Source organism: Peromyscus eremicus, chromosome 2 (assembly GCF_949786415.1).
Source record: "Peromyscus eremicus chromosome 2, PerEre_H2_v1, whole genome shotgun sequence".
NCBI classification, from domain to species: Eukaryota; Metazoa; Chordata; class Mammalia; order Rodentia; family Cricetidae; genus Peromyscus; species Peromyscus eremicus.
In genome coordinates, this window is record NC_081417.1 from 145,053,551 (window position 1) to 145,081,189 (window position 27,639).

Consider the following 27,639-nt stretch of genomic DNA (forward strand, 5'->3'; position numbering starts at 1 on the left):
CCCATGGCACCCACACCGAGTCAGTCTCCAACACAGGAGGCAGATCAACACCAGAACCTGCATGGGAAATTGAGGGTGACTCAGCTACCATGTCGAGAAACTGCATGTCAACCATGGTCATGTGCTGCGAGACACAGCCAAACACGTGCTCCACATGCACACACAGACGCAAACAACACAGCTGTAACAACCAGGACCACCACTGCTGCCAAGCAGGGACCCAGGACACCATAACCAGACCGACTGCACCAGTGGAATGGGCATTTAATTGTCTCTAGGATGCTCCCAGGAGAGGGACTTGCGGGGCCTTTGGCAGAGCTCTGGCTGATGGAACTAACAAATACCCATCAGGCAGTGCCAGGCAGGGAGGTAGCCCCATGGCCTGGCTAGGGGCAGCCAGCATTGGGGGCATTGCTTAAGACAATCTCTTGAGACCGATTGGTGAGTAAGGAATGTTGCCTTGGAAGGAAGGAAGGAGGAGGATACAGAAAGGGCTTGGGTTTGCAGGGAGGGACTCCAAGGTTGGTCACAAGGTCCTTCAAGGCCTGGTGAGGAGTTGGGTAGGGATGGTGGTCATCCCTACTCAGGCCAGCTTCAGGAACTCTTGCAGTGTGTTCTGTTCCACGGCCTCCACGAAGAGTTCATAGTCCTGAGGGAGAGGTAGTCACCTGAGTGCAGATGCAGGGGACCCTACTGCTTTGCCCAGGTCTGACCCTGGCTGCAGTCTTCCAACACCTCCCAGACCCCAAACCCCATACCCCGCAGTACTGGTCCCCGTTGACAATCTGGGGTGGGGTGGCCTTGGGGTTGCCTGCCAAGGCTCGCATCTCATCTCGAAGGGCGTTGTCCTGGGAGATGTCCACTAGCTGGTATTGGATTCGCTTCCCATCTAGGATGCGGGTCACCTCACTCTGCTGGGACTTGATCTAGGTAGGGGCAGAGGATTGACAGGGTTGGCAGGCAGGCAGGCAGGCTGGAGGGTTTATGGAAGGAACTCTGGTCCGGTGTTAGCAGGAGCTTTTGTCCTGCCCACCCTACGGGGAGATTCTGACCACTAAGGGATGGGAAGGGTCCAAGGATGATAGGGATCACCTACAGGAGTCTCAGAAAGAGAAGACGGTGAAGTTCTGGGTAAGTCAGGGAAGCTGGACTCGGCCAGGATGAGGCCCTACATGAAAAACACCCTCCTCCACAGCCTCACAGTGGAGAGGGAGCGGGGATTAAGGAGGTGTGTATGGGGGGTGTGCAAGCGAATGGGTGGCCCCACAGTGGGGGATGGGTGTGGGCAGCTCATGCTGGGGATGCCGAGGGATCCCTGGTGGAGGGGCTCAGGCTGGGCCGCGTGACCCGGACTAGACCTGGGAGGCCATACCCCGCACCTCAATGCCTCCATCGTGGGGGCGGCTCCCGGGCGCGGGTCGGAGCACAGGGAGACGGCCCGCCTTCCCCGGGCGCCGGCCCAGGCACACACTTACTTCACGAGAGCCGGTGACCGACGTGCTGTAGACGCGCAGACCACTCATGCTGCAGGAAAGGGACACGCAAAGCAACCGAGGGCTGGTGGGAGCGGCAGCTGCACGGCTAGAAACGACGCTGCCGCCGCGCTTGGGAGCGGTTTCCTTCCTGCTCCGCCCGCGAGTCAGTGCGTTCGGGGCCAATGAGCGGCGCAGGCGGGCGAGGCGGGGCCTGCATGACACCGCCCTGCGCTGGAGGCTCCCTCCCTGCCCTGCTGTGGCCTGCAGCCCGGAGGACCCCAGCCTCAGCAGCTGTTCGGCTCCACTCAGCCGTTTGGCTTGGGGCTCATGTGTGGTTGGGAGGGGACCAGAAAAAAACAAAACAACAACAAAAACCACAAAAAAGAAAAGCCGGGAAGGTAGGCAGAACGGTTCAGCTGAATGCTTTTCCCAGTTCACCCAGGTTTTGTACATCCAGTGCCCAGCGCAGTCACCACCCTGGTCTCCAGGTCCCTTAATAGCACAACTCAGCATGGAACTTTCGAAGACGGGGAAAGGGGTGGTGGTGGCGCTGGGGAGGGGCAGTGCAGCCAGGACACTTACTTCCCCTAAAGCACCTCTCCACTCAAACAGGCTCTGACAAGAAAGGGTGGTGGCTGTAAACTGGGGCCACACCCTTCAGAAGCCAGATGGAGGAGGAGGTAAGAAGCTGCAGGACAGCTCACTGGTGTGTAAGGCAAAAGCTGGTGTCACACGAAAGCCTGGCTCAAACTGGCTGGTTTTGGGGCGGTCCCAGCTCAACTCTACCTTCATGGTGCAAATGACATCCCATAGCTTTGAATATTAGGAATTCAGCTGATGAGGTGGGAAGGAGTCCAGGCCCACCCCAAACTTGGAGCACTACCCCGCCCCCCACACCCCCCCAGAGTCGAGCCAGGGCTACACAGCTGGCGGCCCAGGAAGCCAATCCTGCCCTTGAGGCATACTGCCTATCTGGTTATGGGGAAGTCACTTCCTCAGAGGCCACAGGAACCCAGAAGCTGCCTCTGAGGTCTGCTGCAACTCTGTAGTGATGACTGGCTGGTGGGGGAGCTCTCTGCAACAGAGTGTGGGCAGAGACCTCATCTGTCCCCACGCAGACAGAGCAGAAGTGGGAAGAGATTCAGCTACCAAGCTGGATCTGCCTAAGTCGTTCTGAGCCAGTCTTTGGCTCCACAAGCCAAAGTGGGGACTGGGCAAAGGATGCTGGGAGACAACGGAAAACTGAAGCATCTGTTAAAATGTTTTATTCTGTAATCAAAATAGGCAATACAAACCAGTCGACATAACAAAGATTCATATAAATAACTTTATAAACTTTACGAAGAAAAAATACCCGTGAGCATGGAGGCTGGGCTCCCAACGACATAGGGTGGACACCAACCAGGCAGCTCTGGTTTTAGGAGGCAGGAGCCCAGAGGCTGAGGAGATAGCCAGCTGGGTGTGGCTACTGTGAAAAGGTAAAGCCATCCATAAATAAAACACAAACTTATGAGAACACTTGAAAATAAGGCCACTCAGGCCCGCCCTGGAGGTCCAGGATGCTTTTAACAGCCCAGAGACTTAGCAAAAGTCCCATCATGGCTGCCTCTGCACCCCCCAAACTACTCTGCTCCTCATACACATAGGGCCCCCAGCTCCAAACTAGAGGAAGTTGAGAAGGGCTAGCCCAACCACCAGATAAAACTGAGACCATCCCTAAATCAGGAGGCAAGAAAAACCAAAAGGCTGAGGGTCCAAAGGCCCCAGAGAAACAAAACACTAGAAAACACGGAACAGTCTTAGAGCTGACCCACACTAGGTGCTCTAACTCTCAAGGAGGTCACAGAGGGGAAAAGGAATTTCCCCCAACCTCAAACAAAGAGGCACAAATCAGAGGGCTAGCTACAGCCCCAGCCTTGGGAAGGCGTGAGCAGCTTGTGCAACCTGCAAACCACAGGGCCATCACAACAGAGGGGTCTGCACTTAGGCACCCCAAACGGGGCTACCTAGAAGGCCCGAGCAAAGGAGAAAGGCTATGCTGACCACATGCCAGGGCACCAGGGACACAGGGTAGCCAGAGTTTCCTGTAAAAGATAGCACAGCAGGCAGGATGAGGAGCCCTGCTGTAGTAGTCCCCAAGCCAGCAATCCTAGTGGGGGACTTTGCTAAGGGCTAGATAACCCTGAGGCCTGTGTGGGGAACAACAGCCCTGAGGAAGCAGGTATCTGAGAAAACCCAGAAAGCCAGCTGGGTTCCCAGGAAGGCTGAAACAGGGGGCCTGAGAATTCTTCAAAGGTTGCTACTCCTACTTAACCTTTCAGGCCTCTCTTAACAGAGCATCAGCAGGACCAAGGTATGGAGTAGGAATGAACATGGGTCATCCTGGAGGATGGAGAGGGGAAGTGAGCAGCCTGTTTGCTTCTGATGTCAGGTTAGGGCTGGGAACAGTTTATGAGGACTGTTTATCAGTTGAATCTACAAAAAGGTTAATTAGTAACTCAGCCTTTCAGAGTAAGATAACAGGTAAAACATAACCCAGTAAGGCAAAGCCAGTATACAGGAAAACAGGCAGGCTTCTCATCAACCCTGGCCCCAGACACAGGCTCCCCCCGGGTGCAGCAGCAGAAGGCAGGATTGTCAGGGCAGGAACCTTCTGGCGAGGCTACTATCAGCCAGGTCCTCCCTGGCGCTCCTCACTGTGTGGCACAGTTTTCTCCCATGTCCTGGGCATATCTGTCTGACAGGCTGGTCCTTAAGTCCTCAATGTCACGACGCAGCTGTTGAACCTCTTCTAGTTTTCTCCTGATCACATCTGGCTTCTGCAAATCCAGCTGAGTCCCTGGGAGCTGGGTGGCTGACGAGAAGAGAATTTTTAAGAGTGTTAGCAAATGAGCTGACTGAAACTTCCTGAGGACAAATACGCACTTCTTAAAGCACCATGATCACAGGACACAGCTTTCCCCTCCAGCACTGAGGACTGAGCCAGGGTTTGCTTATACTAAGGACTCAAATACAAGCTACAGCTCCAAACTTGGGACACACTGGTTTCAATCTCGCCCTGCCACCCTGACATAAGTGGCCACCGGTCAGCCTGCTAACAAGCTGTGAGAGGAACAGAGGGCCAAGGGAGACAGTAAGACTTAGTGGTCACTGGGTGTGGGGCTGGGAAAGGTAAGAGACTTGAAGATCCAGAGCTGAAAGGCATCTTTTGCCTGTCCCCCCGCCCCCCTTTTTCAGATATGATACCTTTAAAGAACAAGCTGGTGGCCAGTTGTGGTGGCGGTGGTGGCACAGGCCTTTAATCCTAGTACTTGGGAGGTAGAGCCAGGTGGATCTCTGTGAGTTCGAGGCCAGCCTGGTCTACTGAGTGAGATCCAGAACAGCCAGGGCTACACAAAGAAACTGTCTCAAAGAACCATAAAGAACAAGCTGGGAATAGTGAGCTGATAATTCGTTGCCTAAGGCCCACTTTCTGTTTGTCCTCTATGCAAGCGTCCTCTAAGGAGGCCTGTTTATGAGACACTTAATAACACTTTGACAACTCCCACATGGCAATGGCCAGGCCTATGCACCTGGTTCACAATTACCGTAAGGACAGCAAAGTTGGATGGGTGAGAGAATGAAAGCCCTTTCGATGACTCACAGTGAATGCCTAGGAGCAGAGAGAGGTTAGGGTTGTGGCCCTGGGCCCTCTGGGTCACAATGCTGCAGACAGCTTGCAGATCTTGAAGGCAAATGGCCAGTTCCTGGTGCAGCTCATCTGCCAGCTGGGCTGTGTCTGGTGAAGATGTGGACCTCGGCTGGGCCTGGCGCAAGTGCTCTTGCAGCGTCAGATTCTTCTCAATCAGGTCCTGGTTTTGCACTGAGAGCTAAGCAAACAGATGGGTAAACTGACGAAGACCCAAAGGGGGGCAAAGATCTGTGTATCTGAATGGGCATGGGTGTGAAGGGGAAATTTAGTCACACTGTCCCTCCCCACGTTACCCACACAGGCTTGGTGCCACCTTCCCCTCCCCCGATCCCTCTTTCCCTCTACAGATACTAGCTCCTCCCGTGTGTAGGCTGAGCCCAGGCCCTTAGGGACCCAGCACTGGAAAGGAAACTATTCCTCAGCAGGATCTGAGTCACCAGCCTCCAGGTTTCGGTCCAGGAACAGAGAATTCTATCTGAAGCCAGTCTTTCAGCCAACTCTGTTAGCTAGGCTATTAGAGATGGCTTAACGTGAACAGTGAAATCTGAGGAGACATTGGTTTCAATCTCACCCTGCCACCCTGACCAAAGTGGCTCCCAGCCAGCCTGATAACAGGCTGTCGGAGAAACAGAGGGGCAAGGGAGCCAGGAAGACTGGGAAAGGTAAGAGACCTGAAGATCCAGAGCTAAAAGGCATCTTGTCTGTCCCCTCTCCCTGCCCCTTTTATTTTTGAGACAGGGTATCACATAGCCACGTCTGGCCTCCAACTTCCTTCATAGCTGAGGATGACCTTGAACTTCTGATCCTCCTGTTTCTACCTTCCAAGTGCAGGAGTTAAAAGTATGTACCACTACCCTACTTTATAGCTCAGGCCTTCACGCATGCAAGGCAAGTACCCTACCAATTGAGCTACGTTCCCTAACCCAACTCTGCTTGTTTGCTTGATACAGGGCAGCCCTGGCTGACCTGGAACTAACTCTCTGTGTAAACCAGACGGCTTTGAACTTGTAGTCAGTCAGTCATCCTCTTGGCCTGCTCCAGGGAGGTAAGCATTCTACATTTCAAGCTCTCACTGTAGTACAGTTAGGCTTCCTTATACAGAGCAGCTATTTATGTAAGGCCGTCTTTGCCTTCTCTCTCACTGAGAGCCCCCTCCCCATCCCCTAACTCTGGTCTCTGCCACACTGGGCCATACAACAATCGGAGTTCTGAGAGACGTCTTCCTAGGCACTTGGCCAGTGAACTCAGGGGGCCCTACTAACAACTCTATTCACTACATGAGTACCACCAAATCTTCATTCATTTTGGGGCTGTTTGTGTGTGAGACAGGCTTGCCTTGAACTCGGCCTCAACCTCCCAAGTACTGGGATTACACATCCGTAAAGCCGCACCCTGCTCCCTCAGTCTTTTCGATCCCCCCCCCCCCCCAATCCCACAAACCCTTGGCTGCAGGAAGACTGAGTGGGGAGGGAGAAAAGGAGGAGATCCCACATCTAAAAAGCATTACTGGGTGACTATGGCCACTCTAAAACAGGATAATGCAATATTACTACCCATTCCTTTGCTAAAAAGCTCACAGTCTCTTCCACATTTGTGTAGGGGAAGGAAAGGGGTGGGAAATGGAGAGATCAGATTTGTGGAGGCTCTTTGGACCTAGCCAATGCTTACCTCCTTCACGGCTGTACGAATTTGCTGCAGGGCGATCTCCCTCCGCTGTGCCTCCTCTCTCAAGGCCTGGCTTATTCCTTCTTCTTGAGCCAGTTCTTGCTTTAGGCTCTAGAGACCACACAGTGAGATGTGCAGAACATACCCAGGGTAACAAGTCTGACGTGGATGGCATCACCTCTCCCCTGTGCTACTCACTGAGTGCCACCCTGCTACACAGCTGCTTTAAGGGTTATATGAGAAGAGCTTAGGCCTGTTACTTCCCATGTAAACCAGGGGTTCTCAACCTTCCCAATGCTGTGACCTTTGAATACAGGTCCCCATGTTGTGGTGACCCCCAACCATAAATTTATTTTTGTTGCTCCTTCATAACTGTAATCTTGCTACTGTTATAAATCATAATGTAAATATCTTGTTTTCAGATAGTCTTAGGTGACCCCTGTTCAACGGTCATTTGATCCCAAAGGGGCTGTGACCCACGGGTTGAGAAGCACTGATTTAAACCCTTTCATTTAATGAGCCATTAACAACTAAAACCATGGGCTCACCAAGTGCGAGAGCTTCTTAACAACAAGACCAGAAGAGGCAACTACACAGAGAGAGCTGGAAAGGCAGGCGGGCACCTTCAGCTTTTCCTCGGTGTATGGCAAGTTTGGTGTGAAAACCCTTTTATTTTTTGCATATGTTATGTGTGTGCCACATGTGTGTGTTTGTACATGTGTGAGTACACATGCGCATGTGTACTCTGTGTAGAGGTCAGAGGTTCCCGTGTCTTTTCTTGATTCCTCTCTACCTTATCCTGCATGTGACTTCTGACTCCTAGCACCTACATGGGTGCTGGGGTCTGAACTCCACTTTTTCTACTAATCCATATCCCCAGCCACCGGTGTAAAGCCTTTTAGAGTTCAAAAAACTTGAGTCAATCTATTTCACTCAAGATTTCTCGGAGAATGCAATTAATGAACACTCCTACTCTGGCCCAAAATAGGAACCAGGAGTCATGGTTCTTTCCTATTCCTCAAACCCCTGCTTCTGTCAGTCGCTGACTCCGTCTAAATGGTCTTCCATCTGTCTCCTTACATCTCTTCTGTTATCATGGCTTATGCCTCAGTCCCCATCACCTCAATATATTTTCTGCAACAGTCCCCAGCTGCCTCTTTCTCGGATGTCAGTCTTCCAGGTGAGCCTGAACTACAAACTTCACCATACCACACCATAACTAAATGTTCTAATGAGATTCCCATTACCCCGCCGGTGGTGGCACACACCTTTAATCCCAGCACTCGGGAGGCAGAGCCAGGCGGATCTCTGTGAGTTCGAGGCCAACCTGGTCTACAGAGCGAGATCCAGGACAGGCACCAAAACTACACAGAGAAACCCTGTCTCAAACAAAACAAAACAAAACAAAACAAAACACAAAAAAACCCACAAAAACAAACAAACAAACAAACAAAAATTCCCATCACCCACTAAAGATTAAAGTAAACACACCAAGGAGCTGGAGAGATGGCTCAGCAGTTAAAAACATTTGTTGTTCTTACAGAGGGCCTAGGTTTGATGCCCAGCACACACAAGGTGGTTCACAACCATCCTAACTACAGTTTCAGGGGATCTGACACCTCTTCTGACCTCTGTGGGCACCAGGCACATACACGGTGCACACATACATGTAGGAAAAACAAAAGCTAACACCATAGGACAGACAAGACCTTCCCATAACCTCTTCTGCTCACCTCTCCACTCACTACCTAAATTCAAGATAGTCATGCATTGCCTAAGATGTTTTGACCAATGATGGACTGCATATAAGACAGTGAGGTCCTGTAAGACACAGTTTAGTGATGAAGTGTCTTAATAGTATACTCTAATGCTCACAAAGATGAAATCATCTAAGTGCACGTTTCTCAAAATGTATCCCCACTGGTAAGCAGTACATGGCTGCACTTCAATAGTATCAAACTGCTTTACAGATTCATGTTTAAACCATGCTGTTCCACATTTAAACCTTGATGTTCCTCCTACAGGATTTCCAGTTCCATCCTACTCAGCTGCTCTTTACCTGGCTAATGTCTCATCATTCATGCTCAGGATCTCCAGAAACTTGTCCTTGACCTCCCCTGCTCACACAGACTCTCCTGAGTTCACCCCCTAAGGTGGTATGAACCTGGCTCTCAGAGAACTGTACTGAAATGTCTATCATCTGTCTTCTAAACAAGACAGGAGGTCCAAAAGCACTGTTTCGTTCTTCTTGTATACCACAACAAGCATACCACATGGCAGAGAAGGCAATGAAATGGTAAGCTGAATCCCAAGCTTCCATCAGTTAAGTTCTATCCCCCATGGACAAAGCCTCCTGCTCACCTGGGCTTGAGAGTGCAGCTGCTCTATCTTCAGCTGTTGCCTCTCCACCATCTGAAAGGCAAAGTTATCAAGAAAGCAAGAAAGGCTACAAGCACAAAGCTGATGTGTATGAGGATCTTTGATCCAATGCCAGCATCGGAAGACCAGGGTGAGGATCGGTTAGCACGACCTACAGAAATCTAACTCGGACTCCTGATCTTCGTTGTCTACTTTCACAGCCCTGGAACTCGGTGTTCTCGTCATAACAAGTCTTACAGAGGAACTTGACAGTCCCCATGAGCACTTCTGGGGTGGGAGACCCTCAACTAATGACTGCAGGTCAGTGCAATTAACTTTATACACACGCAGTACACATGGAGGTTCTTCAGGAAAAGGACAAATTCAGCTTTCTGAGTCTCCCTATCCAGGGCTACCATGGGTATGGGTTTAGAGATTTGGTCAGTGATCTACTAAAGGAAAGAACCTAAACTGTCCCAGCTTTCTGTGCCTCAATAGCTCACATAATCCCTGAACCATTTCTGCTGACCTGTAACCTGTTTCACCAGCAGGTTACCGGATCTCTATTATTTGCTGAGTTGAGAAACTGTCCACCTCACTGGTTATAATGTTTTGATGAACATTGTCTCTCCAGGCCCTGAACCAGGGCTGCAGTGCACCTGGGCTTCAGTACATCATTTTGGTTCATCTGATGGCATGTTGCTCCTAACGTCTGCATGTATTCCTGATAAGCAACTTGCTTGTCACAAGACTGAATAACTAAAATGCAAACTTACTATACAGGGCTGACTTCTCAGAAGAGAGAAAAGCTTTTGGGAACAGATCCTAGATGGCTTAAGACAGAATTCCTGATTCCTTCCCAGTACACAATCTCTTCTTTCCTCCCAGCCTATCCAAGCCAGAGCCCAGATACCCTTAATCACCTTTCGGAGGGAATCACATTCCTTCTGCTGGGATTCCATTTCCACTGTGAGACCTTCTCCACTGGCATCCTCCACAGACTGTTTATCTTGCAAGCTGAAAGACAATGTCTTCTTCTAGAACTATGAAATCAGAACCATTATGGCTTTAATTCTTGGTTCTGTTATTTACTATGTCTTTGGAGCAAAACAGTTCTACCTTCCTACCCATAGCTGAGGATGATGTGATACAAGGTGTCCCTGACAGATGATACTCAATGTATTTGGTTTACTCTGCTAGGGGCCAGAATCTATACAATACACCATCAATTCTTTTTTTTTTTTTTTTTTCATTCATTTTACACACCAATTGTGTGGAAGGCTGAGTGAGAGAGACACTGCCAGCAGCCACCATGACAAGCTGCATGTGAAGATGGCGGTAAGCCACGAGCCATGTGGCAAGGTATAGATTAATAAAAATGGATTAATTTAAGCTGTAAGAACAGTTAGCAAGAAGCCTGCCACGGCCATACAGTTTGTAACCAATATAAGTCTCTGTGTTTACTTGGTTGGGTCTGAGTGGCTGTGGGACTGGCGGGTGAGAGAGATTTGCCCTGACCGTGGGCCAGGCAGGAAAACTCTAGCTACAACCAATCAAAGATCCCTTTCTTCCCTTCCCCGCCCCCCCACCTCCCCCTCTCAATCTTTATTTGCCAAAGACTCTTGTATTCTGTTTTGATATTAAAAAATAAAATTTGAGCTGGGCAGTGGTGGTGCACACCTTTAATCCCAGCACTTGGGAGGCAGAGGCAGGGGGATCTCTGTGAGTTTGAGGCTAGCCTGGTTTACAGAGTGAGTTCCAGGACAGCCAGGACTGTTTTTTACAGAGAAACCCTGTCTCAGAAAAACCAAATAAATAAATAAAATTTGAAGAATATACAAGAACTCTTTTAGCTGAGCATGGTGGTATATGCCTGAAATTCCAGTATGTTCTGGAAAAGAGACAGGAGGATTTGCTGGATTTCACAGCAGCATTCAGTCAAGACGGGATACAGAGCAAGACACAAAACAAAACTCATCTTTCTTTTCTTGGTACATGGTGTTTACAGCAGAGCCAGCTTTGTCCCTGTCCTAAGTTATCTTTACTTGTCACCTTGGTACAAGTCATCTTGATGTACGACATCTTAGGGGAATTCATTTAAGGAACCCTCAAAGCCTTGACTCTTCAGTTTTCTAGAGGAGACTGACTGCAGACAGTATCATCCCTAGTCAGGATGTCAAACTTGGCTTGGAGACATGCTTCAGCCATTATGAAAGCATACTGTCCCTGCAGAGGACTTCCTGTTGCCTGCAAGATGTAGGACTCTCAGCTCTAGTACCATGTCTGCCTGCATGCTGCCATACTCCCCACCATGAAGATAATAGACTGAACCTCCAAAAGAGCAAACCACTCTAATTAAATGTTTTCCTTTATAAGAGTTGCCATGGCCGGGCAGTGGTGGCGCACGCCTTTAATCCCAGCACTCGGGAGGCAGAGCCAGGAGGATCTCTGTGAGTTCGAGGCCAGCCTGGGCTACCAAGTGAGTTCCAGGAAAAGGCGCAAAGCTACACAGAGAAACCTTATCTCGAAAAACCAAAAAAAAAAAAAAAAAAAAAAAAGAGTTGCCATGGTCGTGGTATCTCTTCACAGCAGTAAAAACCCAGAAGTGTTTTCCCAATCATACTATGATAAACCCCACTACACCACAAAGACAAATTTTCTGCCCATATTAGTCACTTTCCTATTAGTCACAATCCAAAGAAAACAAAGCTCTAAGAGAGGAGGGTTTGCACATTCACTTAAAATAAGTAAGCAAGCAGGGTAGTTAACACTGCACCAGAACGAAACCCTCTCCTTCCCTAAAGTCTAAAGGGCATTACCTATGTCTAGCAGAGGAGAATTCTGCTTCTCTCTGTCTCAGGCTTTCCAGCTGAACCTCCTTCTCTCTGCAGGTTGCCTGGGTATCCTCCAGCAGAGTCTCCAGCTCAGCCACTCTCTCTTGCAGTTCTGTGTTCTTCAACTCTGCATCCTTAAGCTAAGAGACAGGACCCCATGCTTAGCTAAGAAAGACTGAGTGGCTATCTCAAACAGCAGTCCTTAAGCTGGGTATGGTAGGTAGCACATGCCTTTAGTCCCTGCAAGAGGCAGGCAGACCTCTGTGAGTTCAGCCAGTCTGTTCTACATAGTGAGTTCTAGACCAGCCAGGGATTTACAATGAGACCTTGTCTCCAAGAAACAAAACAAGACTGGTGTGGTGACACACACCTTTAATCCCAGCACTTAGTAAGCAGAGGTAGGCGATCTCTGTGAGTTCGAGGCCAGCCTGGTCTACATAGTAAATTCCAGGACAGCAAGGACTATACCAAGAGACTGTATCTAAAAGAAAAAAAAAAAAAAAAAAAAAAAAAAATCCAGTTGTGAATCTAGCTAGACATGACTCCTTTGAGATAGTCCTTTCAATAAGTCAGATAATGAGAATAGCCCCCTCCCTGGCCACTCCCTGCTTGCTCCCAGTACAGCTAGAGATTGCTGCTACCTGCTCGGTCTGCTTCTGATGATCTTCAAGGGTGGGCAGGTCAGCCAGATAGCGTTCCAACGTCTCAATACGCTGCTGCTTCTCCCGGTTCTGCTCTGATTCCTTCTGACATTTCTTTTTCAAATTATTGATATGTTTATCACGGCCTTTGACCTAGTGAAAGAAATGTCAAAAATTTGTTTCTATTTATTCCTCTAAGGCTATGAACATTTTTCAGTGACTGCCCTTAGAGGTACATGCGTTCTTTCCTGAAGACAGGAAGCTAAGTAACCTTAGCCATTTGGACTGGAACATAAACTACAGAGGTAGGGACAAAGAGCACCTAAGAGCCGGGCAGTGGTAGCGCATGCCTTTAATCAAACACTCGGGAGGCAGAGCCAGGTGGATCTCTCTGAGTTGGAGGCCAGCCTGGTCTACAGAGTGAGATTCAGGACAGGCACCAAAACCAAAACTAGACAGAGAAACCCTGTCTCGAAAAACCAAAACAAACAAACAAACAAAACAAAACAAAACAAAACAATTTAGTCAGGCGGTGGTGGCACACTCCTTTAATCCCAGCACTCGGGAGGCAGAGGCAGGCAGATCTCTGAGTCCGAGGCCAGCCTGGGCTACAGAGTGAGTTCCAGAACAGGCACCGAAGCTACACAGAGAAACCCTGTCTCAAAAAACCAAAAAGAATAAAGGGCTGATAGCACAAGTGGACTGAGCATCTTTCTTTGAGAAAGGGCTATTTATAGAAATCTTGAACCCAAGTGACCTGCACAGACAGCAGAAGAATTAAAATCCCTTAAATAAAAATTTATTTATGCTAGGCGGTAGTGGTACAGACCTTTAATCCCAGCACTCAGGAGGCAGATGCAGGTGGATCTCTGTGAGTTCGAGGCTAGCCTGGTCTGCAAAGTGATTATCAGGACAGCCAGGACTGTTACATAGAGAAATCTTGCCTCAAACAAACAAACAAACAAAAAATGCCCCCAAAAAGAAAATTTTATTTACTTTGTAATAACTGAAAAACAAGACAATGTAAGTGAAACTGGTTTCTGGACTGGAGGGAGGACTCAGCAGTCAGAACACTGGCTGCTCTTTAGAGGACCCAGTTTCTGTTCCCAGTACTCACACAGTGGCTCACAACCATCTGTCCCTCCAGTTCCAGGGGATTTGACACCTTCCTCTGACCCCCAAGGGCACTACATGAATGTGGTGCACCGGCATACATGCAGGCAAAGCACAGGCATACATTCAAACCAAACCAAACCAAACCAAACCGTAGCACTGCTGTAACATAATCATTTGCCTGATAAGGTAAAGCTTTGAAAGGAATGGCTATTTCTATGGATTATATCCATTCTGCTAAATTATCATATTCCTAAATCATAGCATAATGCTTGTCCCAGAAGGAACTCACTAAAGTGTTCTGGAAGGAGATGTTTTCTTCGGCTTACAAATAAGGGAGTGAGGTGGAACAAAAGAAAAGAGGAAAAGTGAGGCAGAGAATTATGTCAAAGAGGAGACACCCTATTCTTCCATCCAAGGCATGACAATATCAAGTACAATCTTTGAAAATAAAAGCATGGGGCTGGAGAGATGGCTGCTGTGGGATGGTCTGTATGTCAAATGTGTTGCTGATTGGTCAATAAATAAATCACTGATTGGCCAGTGGCCAGGCAGGAAGTATAGGTGGGACTAACAGAGAGGAAATTTGAGAGAACAGGAAGCTGAGTCAGGGAGACACTGCCAGCTGCCACCATGACAAGCCGCATGTGAAGATGCCGGTAAGCCACGAGCCATGTGGCAAGGTATAGATTAATAGAAATGGATTAATTTAAGCTGTAAGAACAGTTAGCAAGAAGCCTGCCACGGCCATACAGTTTGTAACCAATATAAGTCTCTGTGCTTACTTGGTTGGGTCTGAGCAGCTGTGGGACTGGCGGGTGACAAAGATTTGTCCTGACTGTGGGCAAGGCAGGAAAACTCTAGCTACAGATGGCTCAGAGGTTAAGAGCACTGCCTGCTCTTCCAGAGGTCCTGAGTTCAACTCCCAGCAACCTCATGGTGGCTCACAACCATCTCTAGTGGGATCTGATGCCCTCTTCTGGCATAAAGTTGTACATGCAGATAAAGCACTCATACATAAATAATAAAATCTTAAAAAAATAATAATAAAATAAAAGCTTTATCCCAGGTATAAGCTGTAACCATCCAACTCTAAACCTATAGTTCTCACAGTTTAGTTTGTACCAAAATCACCTGGGATGTTCACTGAAAAATGATGATAAACCAGTTCTAGAGTAAAAGCCAAAAAGGTAAAGTGACCACATGTAAACATAAAGTAGGCTGGGCGGTGGTGGCGCACACCTTTTATCCCAGCACTCGGGAGGCAGAGGCAGGTGGATCTCTGTGAGTTCGAGGCCAGCCTGGACTCCAAAGTGAGTTCCGGGAAAGGCGCAAAACTACACAGAGAAACCCTGTCTTGAAAAAAAAAAAAAAAACCCATAAAGTATTAACGTTTTAAAAAGAAGGCAGATAAGCTGGGTGTGGTGGCACATTCTTCTAACTCTACCACTTAGGAGCAGGAGGCTGGTGGACCTTCTTGAGCTGAGACCAGCCAGGGCTCCACAGGAAGATAGCAAGAAAGAAGACAAAAGTATGTGTGTGGGTGTGGGAATCTAAATATACTCCTAGTCTGTGTAGTTCTCAAGTGGAAGGACTGCCTCAAGCCTGAGGCCAGCCTGAACTACATGGTGAAGGCTAGATTACTCTAAGTCTTGACTATCTCAAAAAAAAAAAAAAAAGGGGATACCATATGGAGGCTTGGAAGTCAGCTCAATGGGTGAGAAGATTGTTCTTGCTCTTCTAGAGGACATGAGTTTGGTTCCCAGCACCCACATCAGGCAGCTCACAACCACCTCTAACTCTAGCTCCAGGGTTACCCAGCACCTTCTACACACACACACACACACACACACACAAATAAAAAAAAAAAAACAAAACAAAAAACAAAGCAAAAAAACTCCAACAAACAAACAAACAACCCCCCCCCCCACACACACACACACACACACACGCACACAAACCCAAGAAACCAGGGGCTGCTGAAATGGCTGGGCAGTTAAGAGCACCCATGTCAGGCAGCTCATAACCTCCTGTAACTCCAGTTCCAGAAGAGCCAAGGCTTTCTTAGGGCATCTGCAGGAACCTGCACGTATGTGGCATATATTCACACACATAAATATAATCTTTAAAATAAAATGTATATGATATTTTAACATGTTTTCAAAAGATCAAAGTATGCAGAGAGAGATAAACCACTCATGGCAGAGGATTTAACCTTCATGGGAGTTACAGACCACTCCCATGAGCTTCTGTTCTTAAAGCACCAGGCACCTCTGGAGGCAGGTCTCAGTTACAGACCTGAAAATTCAGGGAATTCACTGTTAATTTCAATGCAAGTTAACCATCCCCATGCAGGCTTTCCCAACAAGAAATTTGAACTATATACACCTGAGAAGTCAAATGAGAGGCTTGAAGACCCATGAACATCAATCCTTGGCAAGAGACAGGGTGCAGTATAGGGCTGAGAACAAGTCTAAGTAAAAATCTACGTACAAGCCGGGCAGTGGTGGCGCACGCCTTTAATCCCAGCACTCGGGAGGCAGAGCCAGGCGGATCTCTGTGAGTTCGAGGCCAGCCTGGGCTACCAAGTGAGTTCCAGGAAAGGCGCAAAGCTACACAGAGAAACCCTGTCTCGAAAAACCAAAAAAAAAAAAAAAATCTACGTACAACGTCAAGACTCTAGATCCTGTTGGCTGTCAGCACTGAGAATTCAAAGGCCAAACCTGTCTCAGTTTTTGGTGACAGGGTCTCACTATGTAGTCTTAGTTAGCCTAGAACTTGCTGTAGAGACCAGGCTGGTCACAAACTCACAGAAATATGTCTGCCTCTGCCTCCTGAGTGTTGGGATTAAAGTCATGCATCATCATGCCTGACATTTCTCCCCTTTAACCTTATTTTATTAATTACTGTGTATGTGGGCACACACATAGAGAATAACTCTCAGGAGTTGGTTCTCTCCCTCCCTTGTGGGAACTAGGGACTGAACTCAGGTCATCAGGCCTTTCACCCACTGAGCTAGCGCACTGCCCACCACAATTTAACAGCCATGTGGTTAGTGCTGTCGACTTGACAGGATACAGAACCACTGAGGAGAGGAGCCTTTGCCATCTGTGAGGGATTTAACTAGATTAGGTTACCTGAGCTGGAAAGGCAAACCCTATGTGGGTGGTGTCACACATGGCTGGGGTCTTGGACTGAATGTAAAGGCAGAAGAAAGCCTAGTGTGGCAGAAGCAGGTGATTTTCTATGAAATCAAGGCCAGTCTGGACAACACAGTGAGATCTCCATTCCCAAAAAAAGCTGGTGAAATATCTCAGTGGGTAAAGGCACTTGCCACCAAGTCTGAAGACCTGAGTTCAATACCCAGGACCCACAGAATGGAAGAAGAGAACCAATTCCCATAGGTTGTTGTCTGTGTACTCGCCTCATAATAAATGAGACTTTAAAAAAGCACTGTTGTAACTTGTTTTGATACAAGTAGCCCAGAGCTAAATTAGGCCCCCAAGAACATTTTAGAGAAAGCTGTGAATTGGAGTACCAACAGAACCCCAACATTTTAAAAGATCATCCCCAATGGTGACCAATTTTTTACTAAGGAATTCTAAGAACACCAACCAATTCACAATCTAGCTGCAATCATGACATCTTTCTCTTCTTTCCATGAGGATGAAGAGAAAGCAGACTGAATGGAGTTAAGGTTACCACAGGCACTTAAACCTCTTGCAATGTGCAATCTGATACAACTGCCCTGGCTGGTTTCCCTCCAAAAGACCTTGGGCTAGTGAGGGACTGTTCACCTCTCCCTGACTTGAGTAGTCTTGGAGAAATGAGGCAGGAGAGTAGAGTTCCATCTCCAGACTGGTGCTGTGTGAGAAGCCAACGGGGAGTCCCACCTAACTGGCTTCTCTGATTCGGGGAACAGACTAGAGACTATTTGGCAAAGAAGACCGACTACCAAACTCTCTCGTGGGTTAGAGCCATCAGCTTCTCAGCTCACCCTTTCTTCCTGTTTCTTCCCCTCCTCTGAATGCTTCTGTAGTGTCACTTTGAGAGATTCCCTGATGAGCTGAATTTCAACTTCTGAAGCAGAGAGTTTCTTTTCAAGCTCCATCTTTTCTTTGCTCAAGGCTTCTGTCTTCTGTGCAAACTGTGCCCGTAAGAAAGTGTTCTCTCGCTGCAACTCCTGCCAAAAACATTCTTAAGATGTAACTGGTTCCTTGTAATTACACATTTCCCATCATGCTTCTCCAGGACCAAGACTCAGTATCACATGTCACTGGAATCTGTTAAGTTTTGGAACCTTACTCATTGGTCCATTGAATAAGAAATACTAGGGACAGATTTTAGTAATCTGTGCTGTCAGCCCTCCAAGTGACTCTGATATGCGCTCAAGTTTCAGAACCACTGTTTTAACATCAATACCTGGGGGATGGAGATTTGGCTCAATGAGTAAGAGCACTGGCTGCTCTTGCAGAGGACCCGGGTTCAGTTCCCAGCACCCAAACAGCAGCTAACATCCACCTGTAATTCCGGTTCCAGATCTGAAGCCCCCTTCTGACCTCCATGGGCACCAGGCACACACATGGTACACAGACATACAGATAGACAAAATACTCAAAGACATAAAATAGAAATAAAATTAAATCAAAACAAAAAACTACAGTAATATCCAAGGATGTATGCCACAGAGGAAGGACCACAAACAAACCACAAGACTGGTTTAAGGCCTAGCTCTCTCTACTCATACCTGTTTTCATCAGTAAATTAGAGAATATTCTAATGCTGTTAGGTCAAACAGGCCTTCATACTAAAATCTAATATTCATCACTCAAAAGCACAAACTGCATAAATTTAGTTGACAAAGCAGATTCGTTCTCAACCCTACTGGACACTGACCTCAGTGAGAATATGGTTTTTCTCAGTGAGAATATGGTTCTCTTTAAGCTGTTCCTAGATATGAAAGAATAAAAATAAGAACAGCCCTAAATCTCCCATGGCCTCTGCTGCTCTTTATTTGGCCAGGGCTGGCAGACTGAGACTTCTAAGAATGTCTAGTAGTAGCTGTGCAGTTTGAGGCCAGCCTGGTCTACAGAGAGCGAGTTCCAGGACAGCCAGGGCTACAACAGAGAACCCATGTCCTGAAAATACAAAAAATAAACTGGTGATATTGTGTTCCCCAAAATATTGTGCACCCTAATAAACTTATCTGGGGTCAGAGAACAGAACAGCCACTAGATATAGAAGCCAGAAAATAGTGGCACACACACACCTTTAATCCTAGCATTCCAGAGGTAGAGATCCATCTGGATCTCTGTGAGTTCAAAGCCACACTGGAAACAGCTAGGCATGGTGACTCACGCCTTTAATCCCAGAAGTGATGGCAGAAAGCAGAAAGGTATATAAGGTGTGAAAACCAGGAACTAAAGCCTGGTTAAGTTTTTAGGCTTTTGAGCAGCAGTTCAGCTGAGACCCATTTTGGATGAGGACACAGAAGCTCCCAGTCTGAGGAAACAGGATCAGCTGAGGAACTGGCGAGGTGAGGTGGCTGTGGCTTGTTCTGTCTCTCTGATCTCCCAGCGTTCGCCCCAATACCTGGCTCCAGGTTTGTTTTTATTAATATAAGAACTTTTAAGATTCGTGCTACAATAAACAAACTAACTAAATAAAAAGACTTCTAAAAATAAGGCTGTAGAGATGGCTCAGCACTGGATGCTCTTCCAAAGGACCTTTGATTCTAGAACCCACATAATAGCTTACAACCATTTGTTAACTCTAAATTCAGGGAGTTTATATGCCCTCTTCTGGCCTCCACAGACACTAGGCATGCAAGTGGTACATAGACATACATGTAGTCACAACAGTCATATACAAGAGCTGGAGAAATGGCACATCATTTTAGACTACTTGTTGCTTTTGCACACCCTCTTCTGACTTCCTCGGGCATCAGGCATGAATGCTGTCATAATACATGCAGGTAACACATTCATACCCATAAATAAATCTTTTTTTTTTTAACCTCAACCATACACATAAACAAACATAATAAAATACAAAGACTTCTAAGAATATTATGCAATGCTAGGACCTTACTAAAGCGCTTTGCCTTCCTTTCCTCCCCAAGTATCTTTGATACCAAGACATCTGGACTCTCACCTGGTGTTCCCCTGAAGCCTTTTCTAACCTCACCAGAGTCCAGGAAAATTTAAGATGTTTACTCTTTAAGAGCAGGGCACCTTTGTTATCTTGATTCCTTCTCTATTTCCTGGATATCTAAGCACAGGGAAAATACTAAATTATAGTAAGAAGAGTGCTACCCTGGGAGCGATATTTACCTGGAGCCTCAATAAGCAGACATCTCCAAAAGGGGCAGGACGACCCAAAAGGGCACTGTGGACTTGTAGTTCACTCTCTCGTACTTTCTGCTCCAACTGAGAGATATGTTTCCTCTGCCTGCAAAAGCCAACAGTCAGATCTGAGATCCCGACATTAAACTACTTTACAGAATAAGCCCCTTTCCTTAGATAGAAGGGTAACAATCCTAGACCTTGATTCTAGATATCCCATTTTGGAAGGCAGCTATGTGTGCTACACCACTATACCACAAATGTATGATGGACATTATATTTTGCTGAAAAGATCAAATGAGAAAAAAATTAAGGGGAAAAATGAGCAAAGATTTGCAGTAAACCAGTCATCCCCTGTAAGTCCTCCATAGAGGCCCTACAGAGAGACTGGCCTACCACATTAATAATAGGCAAGACTAGCTGCCCATCAGCCAGGCTCTACCTTGAGGCAAAGCATAGGTCTAAACAAGGGTTAAGTAAAGTGGGGGGGGGGGGGGGGCAGGCATAACCTGCCCTTGGAAGACTTCATTAGGCACCTCCCTGGGAGACCCAAGAGCAAAGCCAGGTCTTGCAGCAGCAGCCCACCATCTTACTTGTCAATGAGGAGCTCCTTTTCTTTCAGAAGATGTTCATTACTGTTCAAGATGCTAATCCACTGTGCTGGCTCTAAGGTGGGCAGCAAAGGAGCAAGAGCAGCAGGATGGTGACAGACGGCTCCATTCTGAAGCTGGAAGACAAACAGGCCAGCCGGGCTTGAGGCTGACCACAGGTACCTGGGAACACCTCAGCAGTACCCGGTTAGGATTGGAAGTCAAGGTCTGGCTCTGCCTGATAAAGTCAATGTTTTTAAAATAATTTTAGCTCTGATGCATGACTGGAAAGAACTTGCCACGGGGGATGTCTGCCAACTAAACACTCTGCTCAGGAAGTCTTTAGTTTCTAAGGTCAGTTATTAAATCAGGAGCTCACAGACCAGAGAAGGAGAATATACCATTTCCTTCCTTCTCACTCTTTAGCAGCACAAAGGGGGGTTGGGGTGTGGTGGGGCTTAACAAAAACAAACAAACAAACAAACAAAAAACCAAAAACACCAACCAAGAGTTCAAAGACATTCTCTATTCTGACACTGCTGGGTTTTTTGTTGTTGTTGTTGTTGTTGCTGTTGTTGTTGTTGTTTTGAGGCAGGGTCTAGCTAGACACAGTCCTAGTTAGTCTGGAACTCACTATGTAGATCAAACTGGCTCCAATTCCTGCCTCTGCCTCCTGAAACAGGCATTCGACACCACACCTACACCCACTTCAAATGTTGATTGTGAGTGAGCGAGTGTGTGTGTGTGTGTGTGTGTGTGTGTGTGTGTGTGTGTATGTGAGAGAGGAGAGAGAGAATGAGCACAAGCAAGAACGTGTGGATGTGTGGATGTCCTGGGGTCTGGGGATGGAATTCATATTCCAGGCTTGTACAGCAGTGCCTTCACCTGCTGACCAATCTCACTGGCCCTTCAAAAATGATCTTTAGGGCTGGGCATGGTGGCCTTTAATCCCAGCACTGAGGAGGCAGGGGCAGGTGGATCTTTGTGAGTTCAAGACCAGCCTGGTCTACATAGCAAGCTCCAGGACAACTAGGACTACACAGAGAAACCCTGTCTCAAAAACCAAAACCATGATCTTCAAAGCTTAGTTCTGCCACTTACCTTTTTTGTGACCCTGAGCAGATTCAGTCTACAAGCCTGTTAAGTTTCTACCATTAGCTGATCAGGTACTATAGAATTAAGTATAATTCTGTATGTGAAAGGAACCAGCATATGAGTATGTGATTGGTGTTAGTGTCCTAACTTTTAAAGCTTTCCCTCATAATTCTCTGCTTTGGAGAACATATCTGGTCTTTTATCAGACCACCAACAGATTTAAAGGCCACGAACTCACATTTTCATTTCCTGTCTACAAACATCATCTGTTCTCACAAATGTTTTCTATAGAGTTAAAACTTGTTAAGGACAAAGCAGGCTGGAGAGATGGCTTGGCAATTAGAACATATACTGCTCTTCCAGAGGACCTGAGTTTAGTTCCTAGCACCCATGTCAGGTGGCTCCCAAACTGCCTTAACTCCAGCTCCAGGGGATCCACGCCCTCCTCTGGTCTTCTTGGTCACTTCACTCACACGCACAAACCCACACTCAAATATTCACATATAAATGTAATAATACAGCCAGGGCTACACAGAGAAACCCTGTCTCAAAAAACCAAAACAAGGGCTGGAGAGATGGCTCAGAGGTTAAGAGCACTGACTGCTCTTCCAGAGGTCCTGAGTTCAATTCCCAGCAACCACATGGTGGCTCACAACCATCTGTAATGAGACCTGGTGCCCTCTTCTGGCCTGCAGTCACATATGCTGTACACATAATAAATAAATAAATCTTTAAAAAAACAAAACAAAACAAAACAAACAAACAAACAAAAAAAAAAACAAAACCTAAAACTTATTAAGACAAAGGTTATGAGGAGGAACACAAGATGAAAAATTCAAGAAATGGTTCTCTACCTGCATTTGTTCCATCTGTAAACGAATCAATTCCAACTGCTGTCGACAAGTACTGAGCTCACAAGACTGTTCTCCAGGATGCCAAGGGTCAGGATTTGGTTGCCACACCTGAGAGGATAGTGACTTGGAAAGCCCAGGAGCAGGCTGGAGTCCCAAAGGGAGCACTCCACTGTTGCTGGCATGTGGTCCATTCCGTTCAAACACTGCACCACTGCCTGGTGCCTTCTTGGATTCTGGCAATACTTTGTATACATCCTTATTTGCATCAGATCTTGGGTTAGGGAAGTGGACTCGGTAATGTGGATCTGAATATAATGTCTCTACGATGGCAGGCTGGTTAAGGGTAGACTCCATGCTAGGAATATCAAACTTCCTCATCTCTCCCTCTCTTTCATGGCCGACTGCTGGAAACCAGGACTGCTGAATCCCATTTTCTCCAGCAGCACTAGGGAGATACATGAAATCTCTTGACAGGCCTGGCGAACGCTTCACTGCACCAAAGTCTCCATTTCTTGTCATCCCCACACCTTCAGCCAAACCCGACAAGGGGAGTTTAGAGGAAGAAGGCCCAGAAGGTGTAGAATTTGGTTTGGCAGGAGAGGCCCCCAAAGTAGAAGGCATTACATGGGCTGTTGGAATGGTTATGTGGCTTTTGATTGGCTGGAAAGAAGAGCTGCCACTTGAGCTGCAAAAATCTGTGAAGAGAAGAGTGTTCCATGAGTCAAAATTAAAGCACCAAGTTTTCTTGTTTGGCTGCTAGGCCAGATGCTGTATCAGAAGAAGCAGGCAGGAGTTGGAAGTGGTGGCTCACCCCGGTAATCCGCTAGGGAGTCAACTTGGGAGGTTGAATCACAAGGACTACCCTAACAGTTCTGGGCCAGCCATGGCTAGAGTACCACCCTTGCTACCTAGAAAAGGAAGAAAGAAAATCAAGCAAGAAGACACAATAACTTGAGAAATGTGTTCCAGTATCTCAAATGCTATGATTTTGAAGATACGCCAACAACAAAAGACAAGGATGGCTGCATTTTAACTTGTATTGTGTCCATTGTATTTCAATAAACTCTTGGTGGTCATCAAGCAAAGCTGAAAACAACCTTTAAAACAATCCCTTACTTTAAGGGAAATGGACTAGGCCCACTCTTCTGGAAGCTGGACAAACCTGAATTACAATCTAATCTAATAAAAATAAAATTCCTTCCAGGGAGTGCTAAAGCCCTCTGACCTCCAAAAGCTCCTCAGTGAAAGTGAGCAATGAGTCCAAACTACCTGAAGACAGGAGAGAGACGTGCTGCTGGGGATCCAGAGCAGGAGCGCAGCATCTGAGTCAGGACTGTTCTCTCCCACACCCCACAGCCAACTGCCTGGACATTGGAGGCTATTCTTAGTAACTCTCAGGTTTCATCCTAGCACACTGAGCACGCTCAAGTGGGTAAATACAGAAATCTTCTATTTTGTATTTTGTTTTCCACTTACCCACTTGTCTGTACTAGAATGTGATTTTAAACTTTTTAAAAACTTTTCTTCAGACTAGATTTATATTTATTTGAGGCCTACCTGGGCTACATAGCTAGCTGAAAGCCAACTTGAGGGTTCTTTCTTTCTTTCTTTCTTTTTGGTTTTGTTTTTTGAGACAGGGTTTCTCTAACAGTCCTGGCTGTTCTGGAACTCTCTGTAGACCAGGCTGGCCTCAAACTCACGGAGATCCACCTGCCTCTGCCTCCCAAGTGCTGGGATTAAAGGTGTGCGCCACCACCACCCGGCCAGGCTGAGTTTATAATAAGACCCTGTCTCAAAATAAAACGTCTCCAAAATCAAACAAGTAACAAAAACCAAACACATCCAATCCAAGTTATCCCTTGTAATTTAAGTGAAGTATCCAACTTCCTATATTCAGGTTATCCTGGCGGCATATAAAAGATTATACTAAAAACAAAACAAAACCCCCCAAAACTAAGCCTAGAATGGGTGTACACCCCTATAATCCCAGCACACCTGGGAGGCTGAGGAAGGAGTACTACAAACTCAAGGCCAGCTTGAGCTACATATAAAGCTTTAGGCAGGCTAGGCTACGGAGTCAAACCGTGTCCAAACCAAACAAGCACACAGAATTCCTCCGAAAACCTGAAGAAGCTCTGGTAACATGCTGTAAGTCTAAGACCACTAGGCAATCGGTCTGACAACCTTGGTATCAGGTTGGATGATGAGAGCACCATCCTACAGCTCTCCTAAGGCCCCCCCTCCCCCGTTCCCACAGCAATGGTACTGAAGGAGGACAGAGACTGGAAGGGCTGCTAAGACAACCAACTCAGACCCACGCTTTCAAATACTAAGTCCGCCTCAAGTCTGATTGCCTTTTAGGACATTTTGAAAGAGAACAGCAATACTTATTTTCAAACGTGCACTATATTCTATGATTTTCAAAGGTATTCCAGATTTTGTTTATATATAGACAGCCACGGTTCCCCAAATCATGAAGCCTTTGATAGTTCAAAGGTATAATTCTAAATCTCTTAGTCATATCCTGTCCCCTCAAAAAGCAGTCTATTCTTCCCAGCAACCCTCCTTTCATGGAATGGAAAGAGTCAGCTATTGCTAAAATCAATCAGTTCTGACCACATTCCACACTGGTTATCAAGGATGCTAGTTTGAATCATCCCAGCAACTACAGGTTGAATAATTCTGTTCTGAAGCAACTGGGACCAAAAATGGTGTAAATGTTGGAATAGAACAAGGATAAAAATGTGACTTTGAGATATTTGCACAGATTTGACTGATTGGGCATCCATAACCCAAAATTCTTAAATCTAAAAAGCCTAAATAAAAAATCAAGGACTGGATATAGTAAGGAGTGCCTGTAATTCCATCAGTTGTCTTACTATCTTTGGCTACACTGTAACTTCAAGGTCAGCCTAGGCTATTACATGAGACACTGTCTCAAAAATCTAAAAAAATTAAAACCTCATGGCATAGGACTGGGGATATAGTCCAGTGATAGAACATTTGCCTAACATGTACGCAAGTCCTCAGTCTGATTTCTAGCAACACATACAGTAACAGTATATAAACAAAAATGGCAGAAAAGTAGGCTGGGAGAGATTGTTCAGTTGGTAAAGTACTTGCTGTGGAATCCTGAGTTCAATTACCAGCACCCATGTTAAAAAAAAAAAAAAAAAAAAAAAAAGCTGAGCAAGACAACAAAAGCCTTTCATCCCGATGCCAGGGAGACAAGAGATAGGAGGATTCTTGAGTCTCGTTGGCCAACCAGTCTGAGTCAGTGAGCTCTAGGTTCAGTTGGTGGACTGCGTGTGCTTGTCTAGCATGCAGAGTCCTGGCTGGGTTCGATCTCTGACACGGCTTAAACTAGTATATGCCAATTTTCAGAAAGCGGAGGTAATCTCAGCACTTAGGAGGTGGAGGCAGAAGTTCAACGTCATTCTCAGCTACACAGCAAGGTGGAGGCTAGCCTGAAATACATGAGACTGTCTCAACAAACAAACTGATCAACCAGAGCCAGTGAGATGGCTCAGTAGTTAAAGGCACTTACCCCCAAGCCCTTACTGCCAAGTCTAACAATTTAAGTTCCCTGGGACTCATATGGTAGAGAGAACTGACTGTCACAAGCAGGCCTTTGACTGCCACACTGTACCATGGCATGTGATCACAGGTATAATACACACACAAAAAAAAGAAGAAATGTTAAATACCATATGTATTATGAAGCTTTTCTGTTTTGCTGTTTTTTATTATTAACTTTTCTTAATATTTCGAAGGTTCATCTAATACTTCATTTGTTTTATTCTTTTTTTTTTGGTTTTTCGAGATAGGGTTTCTCTGTGTAGCTTTGCGCCTTTCCTGGATCTCGCTCTGTAGACCAGGCTGGCCTTGGCCTCCAACTCAAAGAGATCTGCCTGGCTCTGCCACTGCCCGGCCATTTGTTTTATTCTAAGATTTTATAAGGACATACAACATTTTTTTAGTTATCCATTCATCAGCTGTGAATGTGTTTCTACTTTTTGCTTATTACGAATAAGGCTGCTATGAACATTCATGTTCACAAGTTTTCATTTCTCTTGGCTATAAACCTAAAAGTATAATTATTAACTTAAAAGTTATCTTCAGGAGGATACATCTCAGTTGGTAGAACACCTGTCAAGCATGCATGAAGCCCTGGGTTTAATCCCTAGTACTATGAAAATCAGGCATAGTGGCACATCTGTAGGAGAATCAGAAGTTCAAGGTCATTCTCAGCTATGTAAGGAGTTTGAGGCTAAACTGGAATACATGAGACTGTCTCAAGGAAGGGAAAAAAAAACCCTTTATATTTAAATTGCCAGTTTTTTTTTCCAAAGCAACTACAACATTTTACATTCCTACCAGTTACATACAAAGATTCCAACTTATCTACATTTTTAGTCATACACACAGAGTACTTTTTTTATTTTTTGAAACAGGGTCTTGCTATGTAGCCCAAGCTGGGCTTGAACTAGTATGCTACCATTCCTACTTCATTATATTTTTTATTACTAGCTGGCCATGGTGGCACACACCTGTAATACAAGCACTTTGAGAGACAGACGCAGGAAAATAGGTTATTCATTACTACACAGCAAGTTCAAAGACAGCCTGCTCTACATAAGACACTATCTCCAAAACCAAAAAATAATATACACACTTAAAAAGGTTTCTTTTATTTTATTCATGAGTGTTATGTCTGCATGTGTACCACATGATTCCCTGTAACTTCAGTTACAGATTGTTGTGAGTTACCTGATTTGGGTGCTAGAAAATAAACTTGGGTCCTTTAAAAGAACAACAAGTGCCGGGCAGTGGTGGCACACGCCTTTAATCCCAGCACTCGGAGGCAGAGCCTAGCAGATCTCTGTGAGTTCAAGGCCAGCCTGGTCTACAGAGCAAGATCCAGGACAGGCATCAAAACTACACAGAAAAACCCTGTCTCAAAAAACCATAAAAAACAA

At 46.3% G+C, this 27,639-nt stretch overlaps 2 protein-coding genes across 3 annotated transcripts in view; both read right to left on the minus strand.

Annotated features, from left to right (window-relative positions):
- Positions 1 to 247: 247 nt before the first annotated feature.
- Sh3bgrl3 (SH3 domain binding glutamate rich protein like 3) lies at positions 248 to 1,965 on the minus strand. Of its 2 annotated transcripts, XM_059255150.1 has the most exons (3): positions 1,476 to 1,646; positions 759 to 926; positions 248 to 649 (listed from the first exon to the last, which is right to left on the minus strand). In XM_059255150.1, exons 1-3 carry the CDS (start codon positions 1,521 to 1,523, stop codon positions 584 to 586), a joined length of 282 nt encoding a protein of 93 aa, XP_059111133.1. In that variant the 5' UTR covers positions 1,524 to 1,646; the 3' UTR covers positions 248 to 583. The 2 variants fall into 2 exon arrangements, with proteins under 2 accessions (XP_059111133.1, XP_059111134.1); XM_059255151.1 differs by lacking the exon at positions 759 to 926 and having other exon boundaries at positions 1,476 to 1,965.
- A 760-nt stretch (positions 1,966 to 2,725) lies between these two features.
- Positions 2,726 to 27,639, minus strand: part of Cep85 (centrosomal protein 85) — a 27,898-nt gene continuing 2,984 nt past the window's right edge. The window contains exons 2-12 of the mRNA XM_059255895.1: positions 22,661 to 23,355; positions 20,715 to 20,848; positions 20,110 to 20,227; positions 17,775 to 17,960; positions 12,665 to 12,817; positions 12,009 to 12,163; positions 10,113 to 10,206; positions 9,193 to 9,243; positions 6,835 to 6,942; positions 5,119 to 5,344; positions 2,726 to 4,329 (exon numbers count right to left, since the gene is read on the minus strand). Coding sequence (XP_059111878.1) covers positions 4,169 to 4,329; positions 5,119 to 5,344; positions 6,835 to 6,942; positions 9,193 to 9,243; positions 10,113 to 10,206; positions 12,009 to 12,163; positions 12,665 to 12,817; positions 17,775 to 17,960; positions 20,110 to 20,227; positions 20,715 to 20,848; positions 22,661 to 23,355 — 2,081 coding nt within the window. The 3' untranslated portion in view covers positions 2,726 to 4,168. The remainder of the gene's footprint in view (positions 4,330 to 5,118; positions 5,345 to 6,834; positions 6,943 to 9,192; positions 9,244 to 10,112; positions 10,207 to 12,008; positions 12,164 to 12,664; positions 12,818 to 17,774; positions 17,961 to 20,109; positions 20,228 to 20,714; positions 20,849 to 22,660; positions 23,356 to 27,639) is intronic.